Raw genomic sequence first — 22857 nt, forward strand, 5'->3', positions numbered from 1 at the left:
AATTACGCCTGAAACGGCAAAAATTCCTGAATCATCTTGACTTTTTACTTAAATTTAAATGTAAAAAATTGATCCCCAATTTTATTCAAATCAAATCTAATCAAAAACCTTCGAGTCGCGTTTCAAGAATTCTGTTAAATTGCAAACTTGCCTTACTTCGGTCCGTGATAAGGGATACACGTCAACAATTGTCCAAAATTGAACATGAACTCTATAAGCTTCATCTGGAACTCGCTAAAACATATCCAAAATTCACTGCCCTTGAACAAAAGTCTTGGTCTAGAACGGAGAATGCAGTTAACCGTCATAAAACCACCCTTGCAGTTAAATTCGAAAAACTTCTTTTACAGTCTTCCAGTTCAAGTAGTTCAAAAAATCTTCCCATTGTAAACATCAAGCCAATAGTTAATATTTCTAATGTTAGTCTTTCAGAAGAACAAGAGAGAATTCTAAAATATAATTTTAACTTCTCACAAACCTGTAAACCCTCGATTCCAAAGATTTTGCCTCCTATCGAAAAAGCTTTCAAGTTCAGTAAAGTTTCAGATTCACAGAAAGAAATGATTAGGCATCTTATCGCTCATAATGTGAAATTCAATAATAAACCTTTGAAACCAAATCTAACTGCGAGAGAAAGAGCTACAATGCGCGAGATTCATTCTAACCCGGATATTGTCATTTCAAAGGCCGACAAAGGTGGCCAGATAGTCGTCATGGATAAGAACACTTACATCGATGGTGTCACTAAACTCTTAAACGAAGGACCATATAATTCGATCCCTAAAGATCCTTCACCTTCGGACTTATCCAAAATACAAACTGCGATCAAATCTTCGCAAACCATTTCAAGCAACTTAAAACATTCGCTTATCCCATCCGTTGCGAATTGTGCCAGATTATATGCTCTTCCCAAAATTCATAAAAGTGGTATTCCTTTCCGCCCTATTGTATCAAATTTAGGTACTGCCTCGTATCCATTAGCTAAATATTTAGTTTCTAGATTTTCCACTCTATTAGACAATAACATTTACACCATAAAAAATTCAATAGAGTTTGTAAAAAAGGTTAAAAACATTTCTCCTCGTAATTTACTCATGGTTTCTTTTGATGTAAAATCATTATTCACCAATGTCCCAGTGGAGGGTGCATTAAGATGTCTAGAAACCAGACTTCGCGAATTTCATTTCTCTTGCATCGAAATTGATGAGCTAATTTCTCTCACTCAACTCTGTTTGAAACAAACACATTTTGTTTTCCAAAATAAATATTACAAGCAAACTGAGGGATTAGCCATGGGAAGCCCCCTCAGTCCCATCCTGGCTGATATCTACATGCATTATTATGAATCAAAATTGTTTGAAACTTTAAACTTCCCGGCATGGTTCCGCTACGTAGACGATACTTTTACCCTGTTTGAAGGTAATAAAGATGATTTAAATAGAGTTCTTTCAACAATGAATTCTATTGATCCTGCTATTCAGTTCACTTTTGAACTTGAGACTTGCAATTCTCTTCCGTTTCTCGACATTCTGGTCACACGTAACACATCCAACTTCAGTGCTACAGTTTACCGTAAACCTTCATCGGTTTGCCTTCCACCACACTTTAAATCATGTCATCCGACTAAACAAAAGTTAGCTTCATTTTATTCCTATGTTTTCCGTGCTCTTCAAGTTTGCTCCTCCAAACTAGCCCTTGATGAAGAACTAAATTATTTAAAAGCAATAGCTATTGACAGGGGCTTTTCACCCAACATTATTAATCAAGCAGTTAAAAAATTCTCATCTCAACACACTAAAAGCCACACTCTTATTTTAGGAGATTATAAAAATTCTGTTGTCATTCCCTTCTTTCCATCAATTAGCTATAAAGTTGCACATATTTTGCAGAAATTTAACTTTCGGGTTGTTTACTCTCCCATCAATAAAATTCCAACTTCTATACTCAAGGACCCCATTCCGGATATGAATTCCTGGGGTATTTATAGGATTCCTTGCCAGTGCGGTTTAATTTACATTGGCCAAACTAAGAGAGCCTTAAAATTTCGCGTCAAAGAACATGAGGCATATGTTAGAAAAAGGAAACACAGAAGTCTTCTGTTGCTCAACATTGTTGGTCCGAAAATCACACTTTCAATTTTTCTGCTGCCAAAATTATTCAAAAAACATCTTCCATTGGAGAACTGGATTTTCTAGAGGCATTTCACATTCATAAAAATCTTTCTGTTCTAGTTAACGATCCTAATTCCAATCCAATTTTGCCTTCGGCTTTTAGAGAAATTATGTTTTAGTTCTGGTTTCGCCAACACATGGCGCCACTTGCTTATTCTTGTCCAGGCTTTCTTATCTTATCTAAACATTATTTCCTATCTTGTTCATTTGCGGTTTTGCAGCTGAAGATGATGGTTCGGTAAAACCATCGAAACTAGTCCTGTGAAAATTTTGTAAATTAACGCTGATTTTTGTTGTTTGACTTCTGAATTAGTATTCTGTATAATATCAATTATTCTGCAGATATCAAAAAATGATTTCTAGAAAAGTCAAATGAATATTTTATTAATAGAGAATTACGGTATATTTTTCATTCCAGTACATAAATTGATATGACAGTGTTATGAAAATTGTTAGCAATATAATTAGGAATAAAAATAATGTAGCTCTATTTATTACACATACCTTTTACGAGGAAAACATTTCGACAGGAGAAATATATAACTTCACACAGAACATTCTAACAACAATGACAAGTTTTTCACATTTCACGTGGAAACAAATTTCATAAAAAGTGCGCTTAAAATAAGTATCATAGATCATAAGTTCACAAACTTGTGACAACTTTTATTGCATAATATCGCAGGATTCTCTACCTCCTGTGTTACTATGTAGGACATCAACAGTGGCGGCCGCTTCCTAAACTGTTCTGAATACGTATACGCAACAGATCGCTTAACAAGTAACAAGTCAAGTAACAGATAAGTATAACTGTTTTTGTTTTAATCTATCAGTCAGTGGTTGCCGATTGTGTCATTAATTATATTATTATTCTATATTTTAAAGGGACATTTTTTATTTTAAGTATTTAAAATTTTTTTGCTATTTTAAGGGCATTTTTAGTGTGTTTCTAAATCCTCAAAAACCAGGCCCTGCTTATAACAGCTCTTATAATATTATCTTCCGACACCATAAATATTTCTGTCTAAGCTCTTACATGTGAATTGATTTCATATTTACTGATGAGATTGCTGAAATGTGAAATTATTTACATTCAATTAAATTAACGCTTTTCAAACAAAATCTCTTTGATGACAAAGGCGTATAATCCAATGTTTATTTTAATAACGTTTAGAAAATTCTGAAAAGCTAACAGACATTCATTAGAAAATATCGAAATTTTTATATTTCATGCTTGATTCTACGAAGGGTTTTAGTTTTATTTGTTGTAGCTACTTATTTTAATACATGCAATACTTTCCTTTACTTTTTCGTTTTCACTTTCCTGGAAAATTTATTTGCTTGTGCTTCGGCAACATTTTTCTTGTCGACTCTTAAGTTCTTAGCTAAACCAAATAAAAGCTTCAGTATGACCTTCAGTACTTTACTGAAAAGTTTGCAATCTATTCTGTGAGTAATCTAAATCCCGTAAATCAAATAAAAATAAATTAATAACTCGTTTTGTGTTAATTCATTGTGCAACCTGCAAGAAAGAGTTAAAAGAATTAAAATGACAGCTATTACCATTTCTTTTTACAGAGACACAAAAAGAAAGATAAGTTCAAGGTAAAGCTTTGAAATGCATGCCGTAGATAAAGCTAAGTTCACTTTTTACTGACTGAGTAGCATAATTAGAGATGTGGATGTAATATTGTTGACAATTCTAGAATTAAAATGCATTTTCTTAAATCGTTTTATGCATATTGCATGTCACTATAACAATAAAATAGCGAACCCTGTGTAAAGAAATCCAAAACCTCACTTTTTAAGTCTGGTTTAATTATTTCAAAAAAACTAAACTACTTATTCACATATTTAACCAATAAAACCTGGCTGTTTGTGTTTCTCTTACGTTTCTTAGACAGCTTGAGCTTCGTAACATAAAGCAAATATATATCTCCATTTCTGACATATTCCTGTGCTAAGTATCCGATTAACATCTTCAATATCTTTTAACAGTATTTCTAAATCTAATGATTTAAATCTTTGCTTTTTAGATAACCTGATGTTTTTCGATCTACATAATTTACGATTCGTTGTGGATGATTTTGTTTTGGAAATTTTTAAATAAAATTTAAAAAAACGCAGACATACTTGAAGTGAATTGTGAACTTCCAAACAAATGCTGTTAATCTAAAATAATGCAAAAACAAGAAATGAACAGCCTTGGTAACAATTTTAACATTGATTTGTCTTACCAGTCGGGTACGCGGGAAATAAAACATAAATTAGTATAAACAGTTTAAAAATAGAATATATAATTTAAAGAATGTTAAATTGTAACTATGAATCAGATTGGTGCAGTAAATCAGACAACGCTGAGAATGGATAGAACTAAAGATTCGAAAATGATTTAACTAGTATTTTCCATAAAAATAATTTTGCACTTATTGTAAAAAATGGAAATGACTACTTAAGATCATTGGCAGCAAAAGAACATTTTGATTTAATACAGAGTTAGTTGCTTATACAGTTTCAGTTTTTGTCATCTTAGCGAAACTTTTTCTGACTATTTTAACAAGAATTTTTCCTTTCGGCCGAATATTTTGTGGCTCAGACGTCAAATGTGAAAACCGAAATTCCCGCTTTCGAAACAAATTAAAGGCGAGTCCCCTAGTTCTTTTTAAAATTTACTATGTGCTAATTTATTTCCTTTATGCTCCGTTTATTAGAGAATGTTCTCCATTTTCTAGAACCTCCGAAATCTGGAAAGTCCAGCTCGTTCGTCAGTGTATATAATCAGTTACTTCACTTAGCACTTGAGTACTTTCCGCTTTATTTGTCTTAATACAATCACTTCATTTACGCGACACTATTAATAATGAAGTTTTTCTTATATTTTTAAAACTGCTGATGAATTTCATTGATAACAATTTACGGGAGGCGATCACCTAAAACTTATCATTGTACAATGTGATAATTATTGAGTTATATAGACAATACGTGATAACATTTGAACCATTGGCGAGATTCAATTAAAATTTGGAAGTTTAATACAGGGCACATTGAAAATTTGTTTAAGACCACGTATTGCTGTTGTTGTTCATTTTTCGTTGAAAATGTCGGAACAAGCGTTTCTGAGCGGACATTCTTCGTCAAAGCCTACTGTTCGAGAAATAACAGTCCGTCTGAAACTCAGAGGAAATTCGACCGAGTACGAGCTAAAAACAACCGGTCTAATTGTTATAACAATCAGAAATCAATCAGATGAGCTTCACAGCAGTGCGAATCAACCGGGAGGCTTTGTGACAAATAGTTGTTCAAGACTTGCAGCTCTTTCCGTACAAACCTGAAATTCACAATATACCTGAGCGCCACTGCCATTGAACTGCGTTTGTGTTTCGTAAATACAATGTCGATTTTATTATGGTTTGGTTTAGCGACGAAGCTCACTTTCATCTGAATGGGTTAGGAAGCTGAAAATCTCCATTTCGCGATCGAGAACTCCCCCCCCCCTCAAATGGGTAACTGTTTGGTGTGCAACGTCATGTCGCAGAATAATCGGTGCAAAATTCATTGCAGGTAAGGTGACTTCTGAATGTTATGTCAAAATTTTAGAAAAATGATGTCATCCCTTTTATCCATGGTGACCCAGAATTAGAAAAAGATGTGGTTAATGAAGGACAGAGCACAACTCCTGCTTGTGACCCATTTTTGTGCTGTAATATTAAGACAAAGTTTACGCAAATAACCCTGAAATTACCGTCCAGCTCTAAACAGCATTCAGGAGGTCATCGAAAGCATTGATATCTCGACACTTTAGTGACGTTTGCAGAATTTTCTTCGTCTGCGCCATGTAATAGCCATTGATGTCAAGCATATCGAGCATGTCATAAATTAAATACGAATATCTGTAGTTACCTTTAAAATTTGAATCAAATTTTGGAACTCAGTAGCTTTTGGAAATTTGCTTTTTTCATTTCATATAGCTCAATAATTTTTATCCTGTATACGTATATAGTATATGAGCATAAATTGTCAGACCATTACAAGAAAATTTCAAAGCAATTAATAACTGAATCACAATACCTTTAATTAACATTTAAATTTATTTAATATTAATTTGAGTCTGCATTCTAAATTAGACAGTTCAGTTATAAAAATCAGCTCATAGATCTCGTAAATATGTCTAACTTCTTGTTTCTCGATGAAAACATTAGCTATGTAGTTTTTGTAATTTTTCCTCTTCCCTCTCAACTCTTTTTGTGCTGAAGTTTTTAATTATTTGCACAAAATATCAGTGTTTTCCTTCCCACTCTCTACCCCCAGCATTTTATTCAACTTTTCATTTTCCATCAATCATAACACCTTTCCTTACATGCAAGTAGTAGTAGTACAATTTACATAACATATATTACGTTAGAAACTGCTAATTCAAGTTGTAAGCTACCTTGTTCATAAAGTTATTCTTAAATTCACGAAAGTTGTGTTTATTACTGCTAAACGTTGAAAATTTCGTTTAAGATACATGTCAAAACTACTCAACAGTGAAAAAGAGCTGGCCGTGTAGAATTCTCAGAAATTTTACAATTTGCATGGATAAAATTTAGCTACTGTTTCCTCAAAGATTTCCTCCTACGATATGTAAACCTCAAATGCTTTAATTTGATTACTAGCAAACCTACAATAACATGACTGGGAATTTCCCTTTTTAAGATGAGTAAAATATAAGCAGGAAAATAAACTATTGACCACATCCATGTTTAAAAGATAATCGTAAATATATTTAGAAAGAAGAATTTTCCAGAAGAAATTTATTTCCGACATGAAACATCATGATGAATAAGATGCAAGTTAAAGCACAATCAAAGTTATCGAAAATTCTTTTTTTCTACAATTTAAAGAAAAATTATTCTTTATGTTAAACAACAAAACTATCAAAATTCACAAATTACATTGCCATTCTGTTGCAAGACCGAATATACATCTAACTGATGTAGTTAATTTCCATACGTTAACATTTTGAAACACAAATGCCTCCGTACTCTTACCAAGTATTAGAGCAAACCTCTTATATTTCACTGAGTTACGGCGCCTAAATGAGATCTACAGATAAATATATCTTTTCACAATTTACAGATTAAACAAGAAGAAAAAAGAAAATAGATGAAACTGAATAACAGCATATGCCGAAGTTTTACTTGTGTTCTCTGATGCACTCGTTTATGTTTTATTTAAAAGTGCTTGTCATAAATATCTATAAAGGTAGTTTAAAGATAAAATATGAAGCTAACCCCAGCTTAATATAATTTACAGAGGGCGTTTACAGATTTTTGTAACGATTTTAATTTTTTTCGAGAATTTAAATGTTAATTATAAATATAAACATGACTGGCATCCAGTTGCAATAACGTTTAATTACCATCTGCAGCATTAAAACTATTATATTCTTTAAAATGTCGCTGAAAAATAAACAAAGGATTGAAGGCTATATTTTTGCGTTGTTCGAAGAAAAATGCGCCTATTTAGTTATTGAAAAAAGATGTGAAAAGCATGGTTTTAATATTTCTACGCGTAAAATAAGTGACATAATTAATATGAAAGGAAAGAAATGTCAGAGTTTACATCTGACTGAGAAAAAGGGCAAAAAAATGCATATCCAACAAAGGTACGTACAGCTCTTATTAAATCTAAAATCGCATCTCACACTTTTAAGGAAAATACAGCCCCCCAAAGAGCTATTGAAAAATCTTTAAGTATCTCTATAGGAAGAGGGAACAAAATTATAAAATTTGTTTTGAAGTTAATCAAAACAAAAAACATGATATTCATCGCTTAACGCTGAAACATATTTCTCTGCGTAAGGTTATGTGCAGATTGCTGTATGAAAATTATTTGGCAGTTGAAAATTGGAAATATATATTATAATTGACGAGGCCTGGATATACTTATCTGATTGCTGTTGAAAGGGATCGATTTACTACCGAAAAAGACTTAATATATTGGTTCAGAGAAAACAAGGAAAGTTTTTCTAAAGGTTTTACGGTTATTACTGGATTCTGTCATAACGAAAAACTTAAAATAAGGAAGGTAGAAAAAAAGTCAAGCTTAATTCGGATTACTATCAAAAATATGTTTTTAAAAAGGTTTTTAAAAAAGGAATTCTATCTCTTTATCCAAACAATCTCTACTGTGTTAAGTTCCATTAGGATAAGGTTCCAAGCCTTATCTCTAAATATACTAAGCCAGCTTATACATCATGAAATATCATTACTATTACTCTGGCATAATGAACAACATATATGGATACTTGATATTGGTTTCTCAAGTTTATCGGATATATTTAATTCGAGAAAAGCGCCATAATGGCCATGTATGACAGCTTTCATTGAGTCGTGGAATAGTTCAGGTTATACTCTCTCATTTTTTAAATTTTATTATTTACTTTAAATTATAGAAAACTTATTTGCAATTATTTTGTCTAAAATTTCGTTCTTAAGTTATTTTTCCTTATATGCTTCACTCCTGATTTAATTTTTTTCGCTGAAACACTTTCAGCATTCTTTCATAATATTAAGCTTAGTCTTTCGTAACATAAAATACCAGCTATTCTGATTCGACTTACTCATATTTTAAGAACAGACACTAGAGCTGGTATAGTACGTTATTAAAACTTTTGAAGCCGGAAAAAAAAAATTGAAAGGTTTCAGATTTTAAATTACGTACAGAGGGACTTTTTTCAGCGTTTTTTGTGTTACCTTCATTTATTAAATATCATGTTCTTCGTACTTAAAAAAAAAATTCAATTCAACAGCGATATCGCAAAATAATTTTAAAATGAGCATATCTTTAGAATTTTCGATACATAGTTCCGCGCGCTGAAGATAAAAAGGTTCCCCCCCCGTAGAGTTTTACTGTTGATCGCTTTTAAATTGTTGAGTTTGTTAATCAAAAATTCGTTAAAGTTTTACAATATATGAAATAGATAATAAAACAAATTCGAAATTCCAAATGTGGACTTTGAGGTGCCCATATTCGGGTGGAAACGTACGTTATTCAGAACTGGATAGCTTTAGGTACCGTTGTTTTATCACAATGCGAGAAACATACATTTATGCAGATTCTTCATTATTTAATTTCTTTAAATATGACACAGGGCGATAATATTTGGTGGCAAAATTTAAAAAGTGAATGGGACATTTATAGCGAACCAACGCAAAATCATAAAACAAAACTAATAGTCCTTCAGGGCAAGTTGTCCCTTTGGATTAAAAATAAAATAAAATCTGAAAGCTTTTCGATTTTATATTACACCCAAAAAGGCGTTTTTTTTAGCGTTTTGTGTGCTACCTTTATTTGTTAAATATCATGTTCTTCGCCTTTAAACCATAAAATTCAATTCAACAGCAATATCGCATGAGCATTATCTTTAGAATTTCCGATACACAGTCTCGCACGCTGGAGCTAAATTTTTTTCGTACAGTATTGCCACTGCTTGCTTTGAAATCGTTGAGCTTGTTTACAAATTCGTTAAAGTGTTAAAAAATATGAAATATATAATAAAAAAAAATTCGAATTCAAAATTAGGGTTTCTAGATGCCCATATTCAGTGAATGATTATGTTATCCAAAATTTGATGGCTCTAGGTACCGTTGTTTTATCACAATGCGAGAAACATACATATGTTTATGCAGATTCTTCATTATTTAATTTCTTTAAATATAACACAGGGCGATAATATTTGGTGGCAACAATTTGAAAAGCGAAGCGACATTTATGGTGAACCAATTTAAAATGCCAAGACGAAATTAATAGCCTTGTGTGCTAACGCCCTTTGGACTAAAAAGTATACCTTAATTTTAAATTTAGATATAAAATCAAAATTGAGAAGAGCCTATATTCTAATTTTCAACATTATTCTCGCAGTGTATTTGAAACCGTTTCTACGGACTTTAAATAATCAATTATATTGTTTCTAGTTCCAGATCTAGAAGATCGCCCTCTTGAGAAGGTTGTTTGTGATCCCCCAAAGTGCCCACCTGGCTGTAGAATTGAAACAACTTACGAAGGACCATGTCCAGGCTGCGATTGTAAGAGAGATGGTAAATATACAGCAGGTTATCAAAAGAAAATTGCTCGTTAAAAAATCAAACCAACAATTTTTACTTTTTAATATTTTTTTCAATTCAACCAGCAATTTTTATCATAAGTTTTTTTTCATAACACAAACATTTATCGTTCGATTTTTTTTCTGCTTTTTGCCTTTTGAAATAATTTTAAAATTAAATGGCGTGGATCCATATTTAATGAAGATTAAAGGTTTTGTAATAATAAATGTGTGCCTCTATGTTTTTCATAAATACCTAAAAATAAAAGAGTAAAGAATTTTGAAACTTTTAAATTCTTATTAAAATATGTGTCTTTCAGAATAGTTTTCCCCCTATGCTAGCCAATATTTCATAATTCCAAAAACTTTTGCTATAAAAATAAAATGTTTCTTTTTTTCTGCCAGAAATTAATGAAGATCGGTTTAAAAAAGTAATATGTGATCCTCCAAAATGTCCTCCTGGTTGTGTTATCGAAACTGTATATAGTGGACCGTGCCCAGGATGCGACTGCAAGAAAGGTGGTAAAAATAAATAAATTACTAACATATGTATCACAAATACGTGCCTAAGATCGAAACTGAAGTTCTGTTTCTTTTACAGAGATTTATGAAGATCCATCAAGAAAAATAATGTGCGACCCTCCCAAATGTCCTCCCGGTTGCGATATACAGCGAGAGTATGAAGGACCATGTCCAGGATGTGATTGTAAGAAAGATGGTAAGTACTCCAGACTTTCGACAGCATAGATGTTTCGATCATATTCTATATATATTAAGGAAGTTATATAAATTTCTATAATTATATGCGTAGTCAGTAAAAAGAACAAAGAATAAAAATTAGTTTTTACACCTTAGCTGTTAATTTAGTACAAGTATATCTTTATCATTAAATTTACGTACAGGTGTAATTTTTTCAAATGCTTGCAATTGATTATTTTGTCGCGACATTAGGCTGCATGAATGCTGGAACGGGAAAAACATGTAATACACTTGCCGGACTCGGACACCAGACATCCCGAATAGACCCACCAGTAGCCGAGCGGTACATTCCCTGAAGTAGTTCGATCCTAATTCGAAACAAGCGAACAGGCTGCTAACATGGGTGGTTTCGTGGATTTCCCCATGCGTAACGTATTAATACGAGCCAGGTTCCCTTAAAAAGTTCTCCATGCAGGCATCCCTTCCTTCTGAGTAGTGCCTTAGAGCGGAACACGTAATTAATAATAATGTGGACATCCCGAATACGCGTCGGATGTGATTATAGTTACACCACCACAAAGGCATGCAGAAAGGAGGGAGAAAATACTTTACAACTTATTTTCAAGCAAAAGGTATTAAAAACAAATTAAAATCTATAGTAAACTTTAAATTAATAAAGATACTTTGTATTTGTCATTACAGCTTTTAGAGACATTAGAAGTTTTTTTAAGCAAGAGACAGGAAATATGAGCAATGTCCTCGCTGAGACTCTAACCTGGACCTCTCGAATATGCGCCGAGTGTGCTACCATTAAACCACGAAGACATGCAGAAAAGAGGAAAATAATAAAAGAGTGACTGGGGATTAGGGGACCCAATGTCCAAATCCTGGTAGTGAAGAATCCACCACATTTTAGTTCGGGCGCCACTGTGAAATCATTATTTTTTTTTTTTTTTTTTTTTTTTTTTAAGTAAGAGACATGAGAAATAAGCAGTGCCTTCACCGGGACTAGAACCTGGACTAGAACACCGTCTGTAATTCGCGACAAGGGTGGTACCGTTACACTACGAAGGCACGTAGAAAAGAGGGGGAAAATACCTTATAAGGCTTCCCTATTCTACCATGTTTTAGATGGTTCAAAATTTATTCTTTTGTACATTAGAGTATGTTTGCATTGTTCAACTAAAACACTTTTTTTCCCAAAAACTATAGGTGAAAAATTAGTGAAGGTAATCTGAAATTCACCTATATGTTTTACTAACTGCGTTTCGCAGACTTTGCCTAAGATGAGCATGTATAAAAAACTTAAATATATAAATTTGTAAGCAAAGTGTAGAATAAGAAATATCTTTCTCCTAACTCGAACTGCTTAAATATATATAAGCAACAGTTCAACATATATATATAAGCAACAGTATATAAGCAACAGTGTTATATATATATATGCGAGCAGAGCACCGGTATAATATTTAGCAATCCTAATTTACTCGCGCATTTTAGTTTTAATATTTACGGCCATTTTGAAAGTTTAACGCCATTTAGTGCTGTCAACGTTGTCGTGCAACTACGAGCACGTTGACGTAGTACGTTGCACGTTGACATATTAGCGGTTGTCGTGCAACTATGAGCTTCAAATGGCAAATTTTTAATTTTTCCTTCAATTTGCTGGTACTTTCTTTAGTTTTTGAAAGATTGCACCAAATAGCTTTTGAAATTTTAAATTTTGCTTTGATCTGTTTCTAATGCATTTTAATAATAAAAAGATCAATACTTCAAGTGTCTAATAGACAGCCGAGTTGTTTATTGTAAAAAGAACCTGTTTTTTACTAAATTGCTATTTTCGATTTGTTCATTGAAATTTCTTAGTTTTCTCAGTTTTCATTTCAACCTTTTCACTTTTCAATTTTGTAGTTAATATTTTTTTGTTTATCTTTGTAGCATACTTACTACATAGCTCTATCTATTATTCTTAATACATAGGTATTTGACGCTCGTTTATTATTCTTACGAGTGACTAACTGTTTTCTGAGAGTAAGAGTGCACGTAGGGGAAGGTTTGTACTCATTTGGGACTCATTCTAATACTAATTATTATTACGAAAAATTGTTCAAAACGGTTTCAAGTCTCTGATGTGTCCAGAGAAATAAAACATGTTTCTTTACTCATTAATCGACCAGGTTTAAAGTTTCAAACACTTTCTTCTGTTCTGCTAAGTTCTGTGTGAAAAAAAGTGAGCAAGGGAGTGGTCTTCGTATTATTTATTGTACAGAAATGATAGTTTTTATCGGAGATCTCTTTTTCATGACATTTCATTTTAATTTTAATCAGTGGCGGCTCGTAATAATCACTGTGGAACTGCAGCACCCCTTATTTCCACTTATTATTATTTTTAATATTTAATATAGTGTGCCCTTTAGTCTTTAATTCTTTCTTTATAATTTTACAATACATAATCCTTAAACTTAATGTCAGTAGCCATCCCCCACTTTGTGAAAAAGGTACAAAAGTCTTTGTTGGAACTGCGCGCTTCACTGTTCCAGCGACGTGATGTTTGGCTGTTCTGCGCATGCGCACACAGAAAACAGCACGCGAGCCGGGTACAGAGAAAAGCACTGTCGCTTTTGCAGTGCCGAAATTCTGGTATGTTGTTAAAAACGTGATTTCGTTTTACTCCGCGCGTGTGGTTATTCCTCCACAAGGTGGAACTTCATCATACTGACCATAAACAGAGTTCATGAAAATTTGTAACTTTTAAAAAATTGCCTTACTGAAATTCACTCATCATCAAATGCAGATCAAACTATTGCAAAAGCAACAGGAATTTAAAAATATCTAAATGATGATAATTTCAAGTTTTGGTTAGAGATTTTTATCAGATGCCTCATGTTGAAATAATATACAACTAAATGCAATCCAGAGAAATTAGTATGTTTAAAGTTAATGAATATATAACAAATTTCAAAACTGCTATTTTACATTTAAGAAACTCAATGAACTGCGAGAATAACTCAATGAACTGCGAGACACTGATGGCAGAAGCTAAGGAAATATGTGACTTTATGCTATATATTGACATAATGCACAGATATTCTTCCACTAAACACTTAGCAGCTGCTAAATTGTTTAACAAGAAATGCTTAGTTTTAGGAATGAACATTCTACAGAAGAAATAGTACTGACCACTGAAGCATATCTAGTGATTGACAAAGAAAAGCTTGAAACTGAACTAAAAGTATTCTATTATAGGTCTGATATCCATAAATACTAAAAATTAATTGAGCTACTGAAATTTATCTTCGAAAATAATCTAGACGATGTGTTTAGTGAAATTACGAAACTGATAAAAATTCTATTGAGAGTTCCCATGACTACATCAGAGGCAGAACGCTGCTTTTCAACATTGAAAAGAATGAAAACTTTTCGAAGAAGCATTAAAAATTCGGAAAGACTAAATGCGCTTGCATTGCTTAAAGAAAAATTTCCTCAGCTGTCATTCAGAGATCAAGGAGAAAATTGTTTATCATTTCGCTCAAATTAAAACAAGAGGAATGGATTTCATTTTTAAATGAATAGGCAAAGCTTGAACTGTAACAATTTTGGTTAAAGTAATTAAGAAATGTTTAAATTTTTTCTTGTAAGATTTCATGAAGTTTCAAAATAAATTTTCTTTTTATATTCCTTTTACACAATTTTAAAACAAAGGTTAAATTTTTTTGGAGCAGCACCCCCACTAATTTTAGCCACGAGCCGCCACTGATTTTAATACACCTTTAAGTGCTACCGGTTCAAGTTTCCCGTACAATAGGCTTAATAATAATTGCTTCACTACACCTTTTCCTTAGATAGGATAATCAGGATTCCCTTACACCACTGACCTTGAAAATATATAATATTAATATATATATATAATATTATAATATAAACATATATATATTTAATATTAAAAATATTATAATAGAAAAAATATTAAATATATTTATAAAAAATTAAAAATATTATAATATAAAAATATTAAATATATTTATAAAATATTAAAAATATTATAATATAAAAGTATTAAATATATGTATGCATTTACTAGCATAATTATTTTCAGAAATTATTGATGAAAAGCCTGAGATAGTCTGTGACCCACCAAAATGTCCTCCTGGCTGCATGATTGAAACTGAGTATGATGGACCATGTCCAGGATGCGATTGTAAAAAAGATGGTAAGTATTATTTAATTTGTAGACTTAGTTTAGCATTAACAGAAATATATTTCAGATTAATATAACACATACATAATATAACAAAAATATGTTACATTCTATTCCGTATTGTGAGCATGGAAATAAAAGCTGAAAAACCTTTGTTACGAATTTTGTATTTAGTTAAATATTTTTAGTAGAATTACAATTAAAATTGTTTTATTGCGCGGGACAAATTTTAAGAGAAAGGTAAGCCGTAAAAGTAAAAATAGAAGAGCACGCGCATTTAACATTGAGTAAAAGTTTATCTTTAATTGACTACTATGTTAGCTGTAACCGTAATTCTACTCTTTTTACTTTCTAGAAATTGCTAGAACTGCCTCGCGCGGCCGATATAAAGAGCTATAAAAGCTTGTGATAAGAATAAACTTCATTAACTTCTTACAGGATTTCTGCATTCAATCTATTACGAACCCGTAAGCAGGCAACACTCTGCATAAATGCAATATATTGCACTATAATTTGAATCTAGGATAATGTGTTTTAAACGCAGACATTTTACTCCATTCTAAGACAATATTCTCATTACTTAAAATACGACGGATCATTATGTATTATAATGATTTCCAAACTTAGGCTTTTAGACATAAGATTGACTATTAAGTTTGTCCACTGAAATCTGAAAAGTAATTCCATTGCAACAGTTTTCTAGCTTGCAAGTCTCAGTAATTGTTAATGCATTTTTCTTTTTGTACTAAATGTGGATTATTTATTTAATATATTTAAAGGAACTTTTATTTATTCTTTAATGAAAAGCATTACATATAATTTACTTTAAAATTTGTATTGTGGAATGAAATTACGGTTAGAATTTTATTGACAGTTTTAATTTTTTTTTTAATTTACTGCAATTTAACAAAAATAAAAATACATCTTTCATCCGAACAATACATTTTTCTCACATAATATATACGGAGAAAAATTGCATACGCTCTTTCTATATAATTTATCTACATACTCTTTCACTTCTATATAATTCATCTACACATACTCTTTACTATATAATTTATCTACACATACTCTTTCACTTCTGATTTACTTGTACTGAGAGTTCTTCTTGTGAATGTAAATAAGTAATTACTGACTAATTATCCTAGCTTTAATTTAACTGTCCTTGATTTCTTCGATTTTTATGTCAAAATATTTAACTGAAATCAGATGTGACAATATAGGACTATTTAGGGTAAGTAATAAAGAAACAGTATAATGCAATATTTTGTTGAATGAAATTACTTTCAATGCCAACTTTACTAGAGTAATAATTGAAATAAAAAATTGATTCTGTTACTTCTGATGAATAGTTGATTTATATAAATACACATTTATAAATATTCTTTGTCAGAAAAATTAATGGAAAATCACTTAAAACGTCTTAAAATGTCCTAATCTCGTTTCTATTATTTAACTTTTATGACAATAAAATTTTAATTTTAACAAGGATATCAAAAGTTAAAATTTGACGTCTTATTTTTGAATACGCTATTCATAAACAATATCTATTTGCCTAAAACTTCTCGAGTTTCATTTGTAAGGTTTATCCTAAGTTCTTAACAGTTGCTTTTAGTTAAAGTTACTTTTCTATCCCTTCTAATTTCAGCTTACAGAGTGTGAATGCAAATGAAGGAAGAGCAGTACTTAAAGTGGAAGTTCTATTGAATTCGTTAGAGAGCCAGAGATTCTGACATGCGTGCGTTCGCCTTTTGGCTACACCCTCTCTAAGCTATTTCTATGCTCGGCCGTACTTCAGGCCTTCGCCGTTTAGTTAGCTTTTAAGGGGCCACCTCTTGTAGAATTTTGTTAGCTTTGGCTGTATCTTTTTAGTTTAGTTAAGTTTGATTTCTTAGTATTCTTGAGTTCAAGACCAAGTGGAGTCTTTTATGTACGTCCTGAGAAAGGGTCAACTGTGAACTTTATTTTGAGCAATAAAGGGTAACTAACCCTTCTCAAGTTTACGTTTCTGTCTACGGAACTAAAGCGATTATTCACTTACCAGCACTCAATGTTCCACACATTGATTTGAAAATTCTAGATTGGAACATTACACATTCTACAATGTGAGTATTAAGAACAGAGAATATAATTTTTCCCCATAAAATACTTTTTGAATAATCATACCCAGCTTTGTATGTACAGACTAATACTTAAAAATTAATTAATATATCTTATTATTAAATTTCTCTTAAAGTGATATAGTGAAATGCATGTCCTTAGCTTTTCTTTAACAATACTGAAACACTTAATTACCTTTAGTATGGATAGCCTTTACCATATCAAACTCTTTTATATGAGTACGTCTTACATACAAACTTTGTTTTCTTCTTAAACACCTTCAAAAGTATAAGTTAATCCTACATGTTAGGTTATCTCGTATTCAGTCCACTACGCTAAATGGATCTTTCATTTCATAAAATTAGCCCAGAAATTCATGCATATAGGATATATCCGAATTCGCAGGAGTTCTTCATCTGACGTTCTTTCTATATTTTTTTGTTGAGGTTTCGTAGCTTTTTATCAAGAAATTTTATAATAACAATAACGTTTTCATTTTAGTTGTTACTAACTTATTTAACTTCCTCACTTACTGATACTAAAAAATAAAGAAATAAGGTATCATACTTAATCATACTTAAAAAAATGCTGAATTAAAACTGAACGCTTCTGAAAGCTGAGCTACTGTGCTGAGGAACTGCATGATTGATCTAAATCCTAAGTCATATCATTAAACTTACATCCTTATCTTGAATTTCCTCAATCAAATTCCACTTTCTGACGCTATAAAAATTAAAGAAATAAGGTATCAAACTTAAAAAAGCTGAACTAAAGCTGAACGCTACAGTGTGGAGGAACTGCGTGATTGATTTAACCCCTTCGAGTTAAACCCCAAGTCAAATCAATAAACTTATATACTTATATAGTCATTTTTCTCAATGAAAATTCAGTTCACACTTATTAAATCAATAACCTGAAAGTAAAGAGAAATAGATCTTCGCTGGTGGTTGAATGCTCTCTTTCTTAAAAATACCATTACTTCAAATCATATGAACTAAATATTCAATCAGTTTCATAATTACCTGCTTCAAATCAAACACCTCATTAAAAAGATATTTTCTTCCGGAATAAAGTTGGACTCTGGTTATTGAATTTTGCACCTTTTCCTTTCCTTGCAATCCCTCGATTAAATCACCCACTTTTAATGAGATACTGATCCACCCCGTTAGGACCCATCGTGACCCAATGCTGGCTCCTCTTCTTCGGTAATCAAATTTCCGTTCTAGCCAACATATAGACAAGGTTTTAGTCAACATCTAGTCAGGGCCGGACCTGCGCAAGCGAGCCCGCGGCAATACAAGCTGAATTCAGAACTTTTTTAGTTAACACTTCATAATTTCAGACCAAACTAAAATTGATTTTTAACTCCCGCACAAGCCTTGAGGAAAGCTTAGTTTCTCCACCCACCAATATTCTACAGGTTGAATGTTAAACGTTTAGTATTTTACCGAGGTGCAGTTTTGTTTCGCGCTTCATTTTCATCGAGCGGTTACTCAGTTTTGATTAGGAATATATTTAGTCGGATTTGTAGATTTCGTTTCGAGTGTGCCATATGTTGCACGACAAAGGTTAGTGTCTTATTTACTTTTACTCAGCTTGTTTATTTTCACTAGCAGGAGACCCCATGACCTCCACTCATGGTTGTTGAGTGTTTTATTTTTTTTTTTTTTTTCTATTTTCTTTTATTTGATAAACAATTTTTTTTCATTTCGAAATATTTTTGAGGTGTCGCATTGCTTTACTCTGCAACTGACAGTTGCCAGAGCCTTTTGAGTTCTTTACGCAAAAATGGTTAACTATTGCCACTTTGTAAACTTTGCAAACTTATAGCCCTTGTCTCTTTGGAAAACTTTTTGGCAAATCTTGGTTTGGGTAGGAATGCTGTGCAGTCAAACTAAATTAATCTAAATTAATTAATCCATTAAAACTTTATTCCAAATTTCTGCTGCACATTCATTACCTTCTTTAACTAGGGATATTAAAAATTCATTTGTTTCGCTGGTTTTTTAGTGGTATGCCAAAGAATTCAATAAGATGTACCAAGACTATGAAGGAGGAACACACGAATATCTTAAACACGTTCTGTAATTGCATGTGTTTTTATTTTCTTTGGATCCGAATTTCTGAAACATCTTATATTACAATCTTAATATTGTGCTTATTTCCATACATCAGGGGGATAAAAATGTTAGTCCTGAAATATATATATACATTTACTTTTCAGAAATTTCTGAGGATCAGTCTAAAAAGGTGGTATGTGATCCTCCAAAATGCCCTCCAGGTTGTGTTCTTGAAACAGAATACGATGGACCATGTCCAGGCTGTGAATGCAAGAAGGATGGCAAGTATTTATCTTTGAAAATTTGCCTAAAGTACATATTGTAATGAAATTCAGCTGCTTGATGTTTTCATTCATCAATAATAAATACCGGGTAATTCAGCGGTTAAAATAGTTTTAAAATAGTGTTTCGCGCGATTTCCACAAAATAACCCAATAATATTACTAAACTTATCCTAAGAAGTTCCATTTTTTTATTGAAACATTTAATATAACGCAATGGAAAAGCATGATATTTGAGAGAACATTAGCAATCTACTCACCATTTATTTGTGGAAATTGAATGCAATAAAATTTTTAATAAATATTTTACTTTCCATAATGGTTTTCAAAAATTTTAATAAAATAAGGATTCACATTTTATAAAACTTAATAGAGAGCGGCCAGAAATGAGTTTTAAGCTTACTTAGTAACATAAATAACTTTTACAGAAACGATTGAAGAAAAGCCAAAGGTAGTCTGCGATCCACCAAAATGTCCACCTGGCTGCGCAATTGAAACTGTATATGAAGGACCATGTCCAGGATGTGACTGCAAGAAAAAGGGTGAGTTAATTTATATTGCAATAAATTTCAAAATTTTGATGATTCTAAAATACACAATTTGTTTCTTAAAATTATTATTTATAATTTACATAAAACTGTTTCTAGCTGTAATTTTTTATTTGTTTGACTTCTTTTTGGGTTGGATGAACAAACGTTCTATCTTGATTCATTAGTTTTATTTCTGAGATTTCTAATTTTTCATGAGGTAACATTTTTCCATTGTCTAGTTAGAGAAAATGAATAATCTCTAAAACGTTATTTTGAATATGTAATGACAATAATAATTACTGCTGTATTAGTTAATGTCATGACTGTTTAACAGTTATCTCTGAATTTTTGGCTAATGCAATATTGTTATTTTAAAACTTTGACTCTACAGAATCATTTTAAGTTGAAATGATGAAATAAAAATGGTTAACTATTTTTTCATAAGTCTCATCTGAAATACATTAGATTATTATAGTCTGTTACATTAAAAGAAAAAACTTCAAAATCGTTTATCGCCTCTTGATTTAACGATTAACTATGGTTAGCTGCGGAAAAAGGGTCGACTTGGTTAATTTTTCCCTCATTTCATTTCCGTATACCATGTTTCGATTCTACATTAAACCAAATTTAGGTATTTTAAATTTGTTAAATATGTTTCTGTATATTAAATATACATTTAATTAAATTAAAAAAGCCAACATTATAAGTTATTCAGATGCAATTTTAAAAAATGATTTCGTTTTAAAATAAAATCAACTTTTAAATTAATTCTGTTTCCAGAATTCTAAGTAAATAAGTTTTAAATATAGATCTAAATCAACTCTCGCTTTCACGTGATGAAATCTGATAAAACGGGCCTGTGAAGGTTGCCTTGAACTACAGCTTCAAATAACGCTGCGAAAATAATGTTCTTCGGTGATTATTTTTAAATTTAAACCTGTATTATTTATTCTTCTGAATGAATCTCTTGAATATTTCTAAGTCACGATTTTTAAGGTCATCGTCTCTTTCTCTGTAAATGGTTTAAATGTATAACCAGAGGGCCATGTAAACTTTACATTTAACAAAGCAAATTTAATTAAAATAAACACACTACGTAGAAGAATTACATTTCAAAAGTAATAAAAGTAACATAACTCTTGGATAAGAGGAAACGTTATGTCCATGCAAAAATCTGTCGAATCGTTTAACTAATAGTTGAGATGTTAGATGTTCAAAAGTTTTTTTGAATGTTCCCATTTACCGTTAGGTTATAGACTCCCCCTCGGGCTCTGATGACGTCTCGACAAGAGTCCGCAAGATATTTCACATTCATCTCTATGAAGCGTAAACCGGGAATCTTTTGATGACGAGTTTGAAATGATTGATTTAACTGCACAGAATCAGGATGATTCTCCCAAACATCAATGAATTGAGTTGTTTCGTCTAAATTTGGACGGAATCAGAATAATTCTCCAAACCATCAATGAATTGGGGTGATTCATTTAACATGGAATCAGGATTATTCCACTCAAACTTCACAGAATCGTTATGATTCCTTTAACATGGAATCGAGATGATTCCCTGAAACATCACTGAATCGGCATGATTCATTTAACATAGAATCAGTATGATTCTTGAAATTTAATTTCTTCCGTTGTTCTCTCGTCAAATGTTTCCCTTCATCATCTCTCAACTTCACGGATTCGGTTGCTTCCGGTATTGCATCAGGAGTGTCAACAGACGTTTTTGTTTCTGGAGAGATTACTTTCAGAGATGTTAGTACGTTGGAGTCTTTTTTAGTTTCAGATGGTTCTTTTTAAAAGGGATACTGCTTCTGTGGATTTTCACTAAAATACCAAGTGCCATTCTGGATGTTAAGCACTATTCCCGCAGCCTGTAGAAAATCAGTTCCAAGTAACGTCCTGTTAACTTTTGCTTTTGTTAAGCAATAAATTTCATACGGACTATCTTTTCTTCCACATTAAGATTTACCACCGTTGTCAAAGCTTGAACATTTCTTTCCTTGCCATCAGCTAGTACCATGGCAATATTTGTTGTTTTAAATCCAAATCCTCGATCTCGTTACAACTTATAAAATCTTTCTCCTGCAATAGAATTCGATGCCCCTGTATCAGCACAAGAGCTGCTATTTCTCCGCAAACAGTTAAAAAAATGGAACTGGACAGTAGATCGGATGACTTAACTGCATACAATTTTACACAATTGACGACAGTTTTAATTTCTTCTTTTAACTTATTACACTTAGAGTACTTTGATTGTATGAAACCTTGTTATCCATAACTAAGGTGACCAGACGTCCCGCTTTCGGCGGGACATTCCCGATTTTCAACAGTTTGTCCCGCGTCCCGCGGCTTTTTATAAAAGTCCCAATTTGTAGGAAGAATGAAAGACAAGCTAGGGAATATATTAAAACAAGGACTTAATTGGAATGTGCTAAAATCATTCGATCATATTACTCAAAATTTCCCATATAGTAATATTTCTGAAAATGATCTTTTTAATTAGACATCATTATTAAAAAATATATTGATAAGGAAAAGGTTAAATCTTGGACATCAGCGAAAATCACAATAGAAAACAAATGGTTAAAAATATTTCATCATTTTGAGACATACTATGTTCCATACATAATGCACTAAAAACGTGAAATACCCCAGGAACTCATGCTGTGTCATACCTCATAAAAATCACAATTAAGTGTTGAGACTTTGAAAGCCATTTTATATGGG

General features: G+C 31.8%; 1 protein-coding gene across 1 annotated transcript in view; it reads left to right on the forward strand.

Annotated features, from left to right (window-relative positions):
* Positions 1-22857, forward strand: part of LOC118180823 (uncharacterized) — a 41847-nt gene that overhangs the window by 11031 nt on the left and 7959 nt on the right. The window contains exons 3-8 of the mRNA XM_035349879.2: positions 10130-10252; positions 10663-10776; positions 10859-10975; positions 15053-15166; positions 19479-19595; positions 20024-20137. Coding sequence (XP_035205770.2) covers positions 10130-10252; positions 10663-10776; positions 10859-10975; positions 15053-15166; positions 19479-19595; positions 20024-20137 — 699 coding nt within the window. The remainder of the gene's footprint in view (positions 1-10129; positions 10253-10662; positions 10777-10858; positions 10976-15052; positions 15167-19478; positions 19596-20023; positions 20138-22857) is intronic.

Source organism: Stegodyphus dumicola, chromosome 3 (genome assembly GCF_044657685.1).
Source record: "Stegodyphus dumicola isolate Sdum_Otavi_A_Nest chromosome 3, ASM4465768v1".
NCBI classification, from domain to species: domain Eukaryota; kingdom Metazoa; phylum Arthropoda; class Arachnida; order Araneae; family Eresidae; genus Stegodyphus; species Stegodyphus dumicola.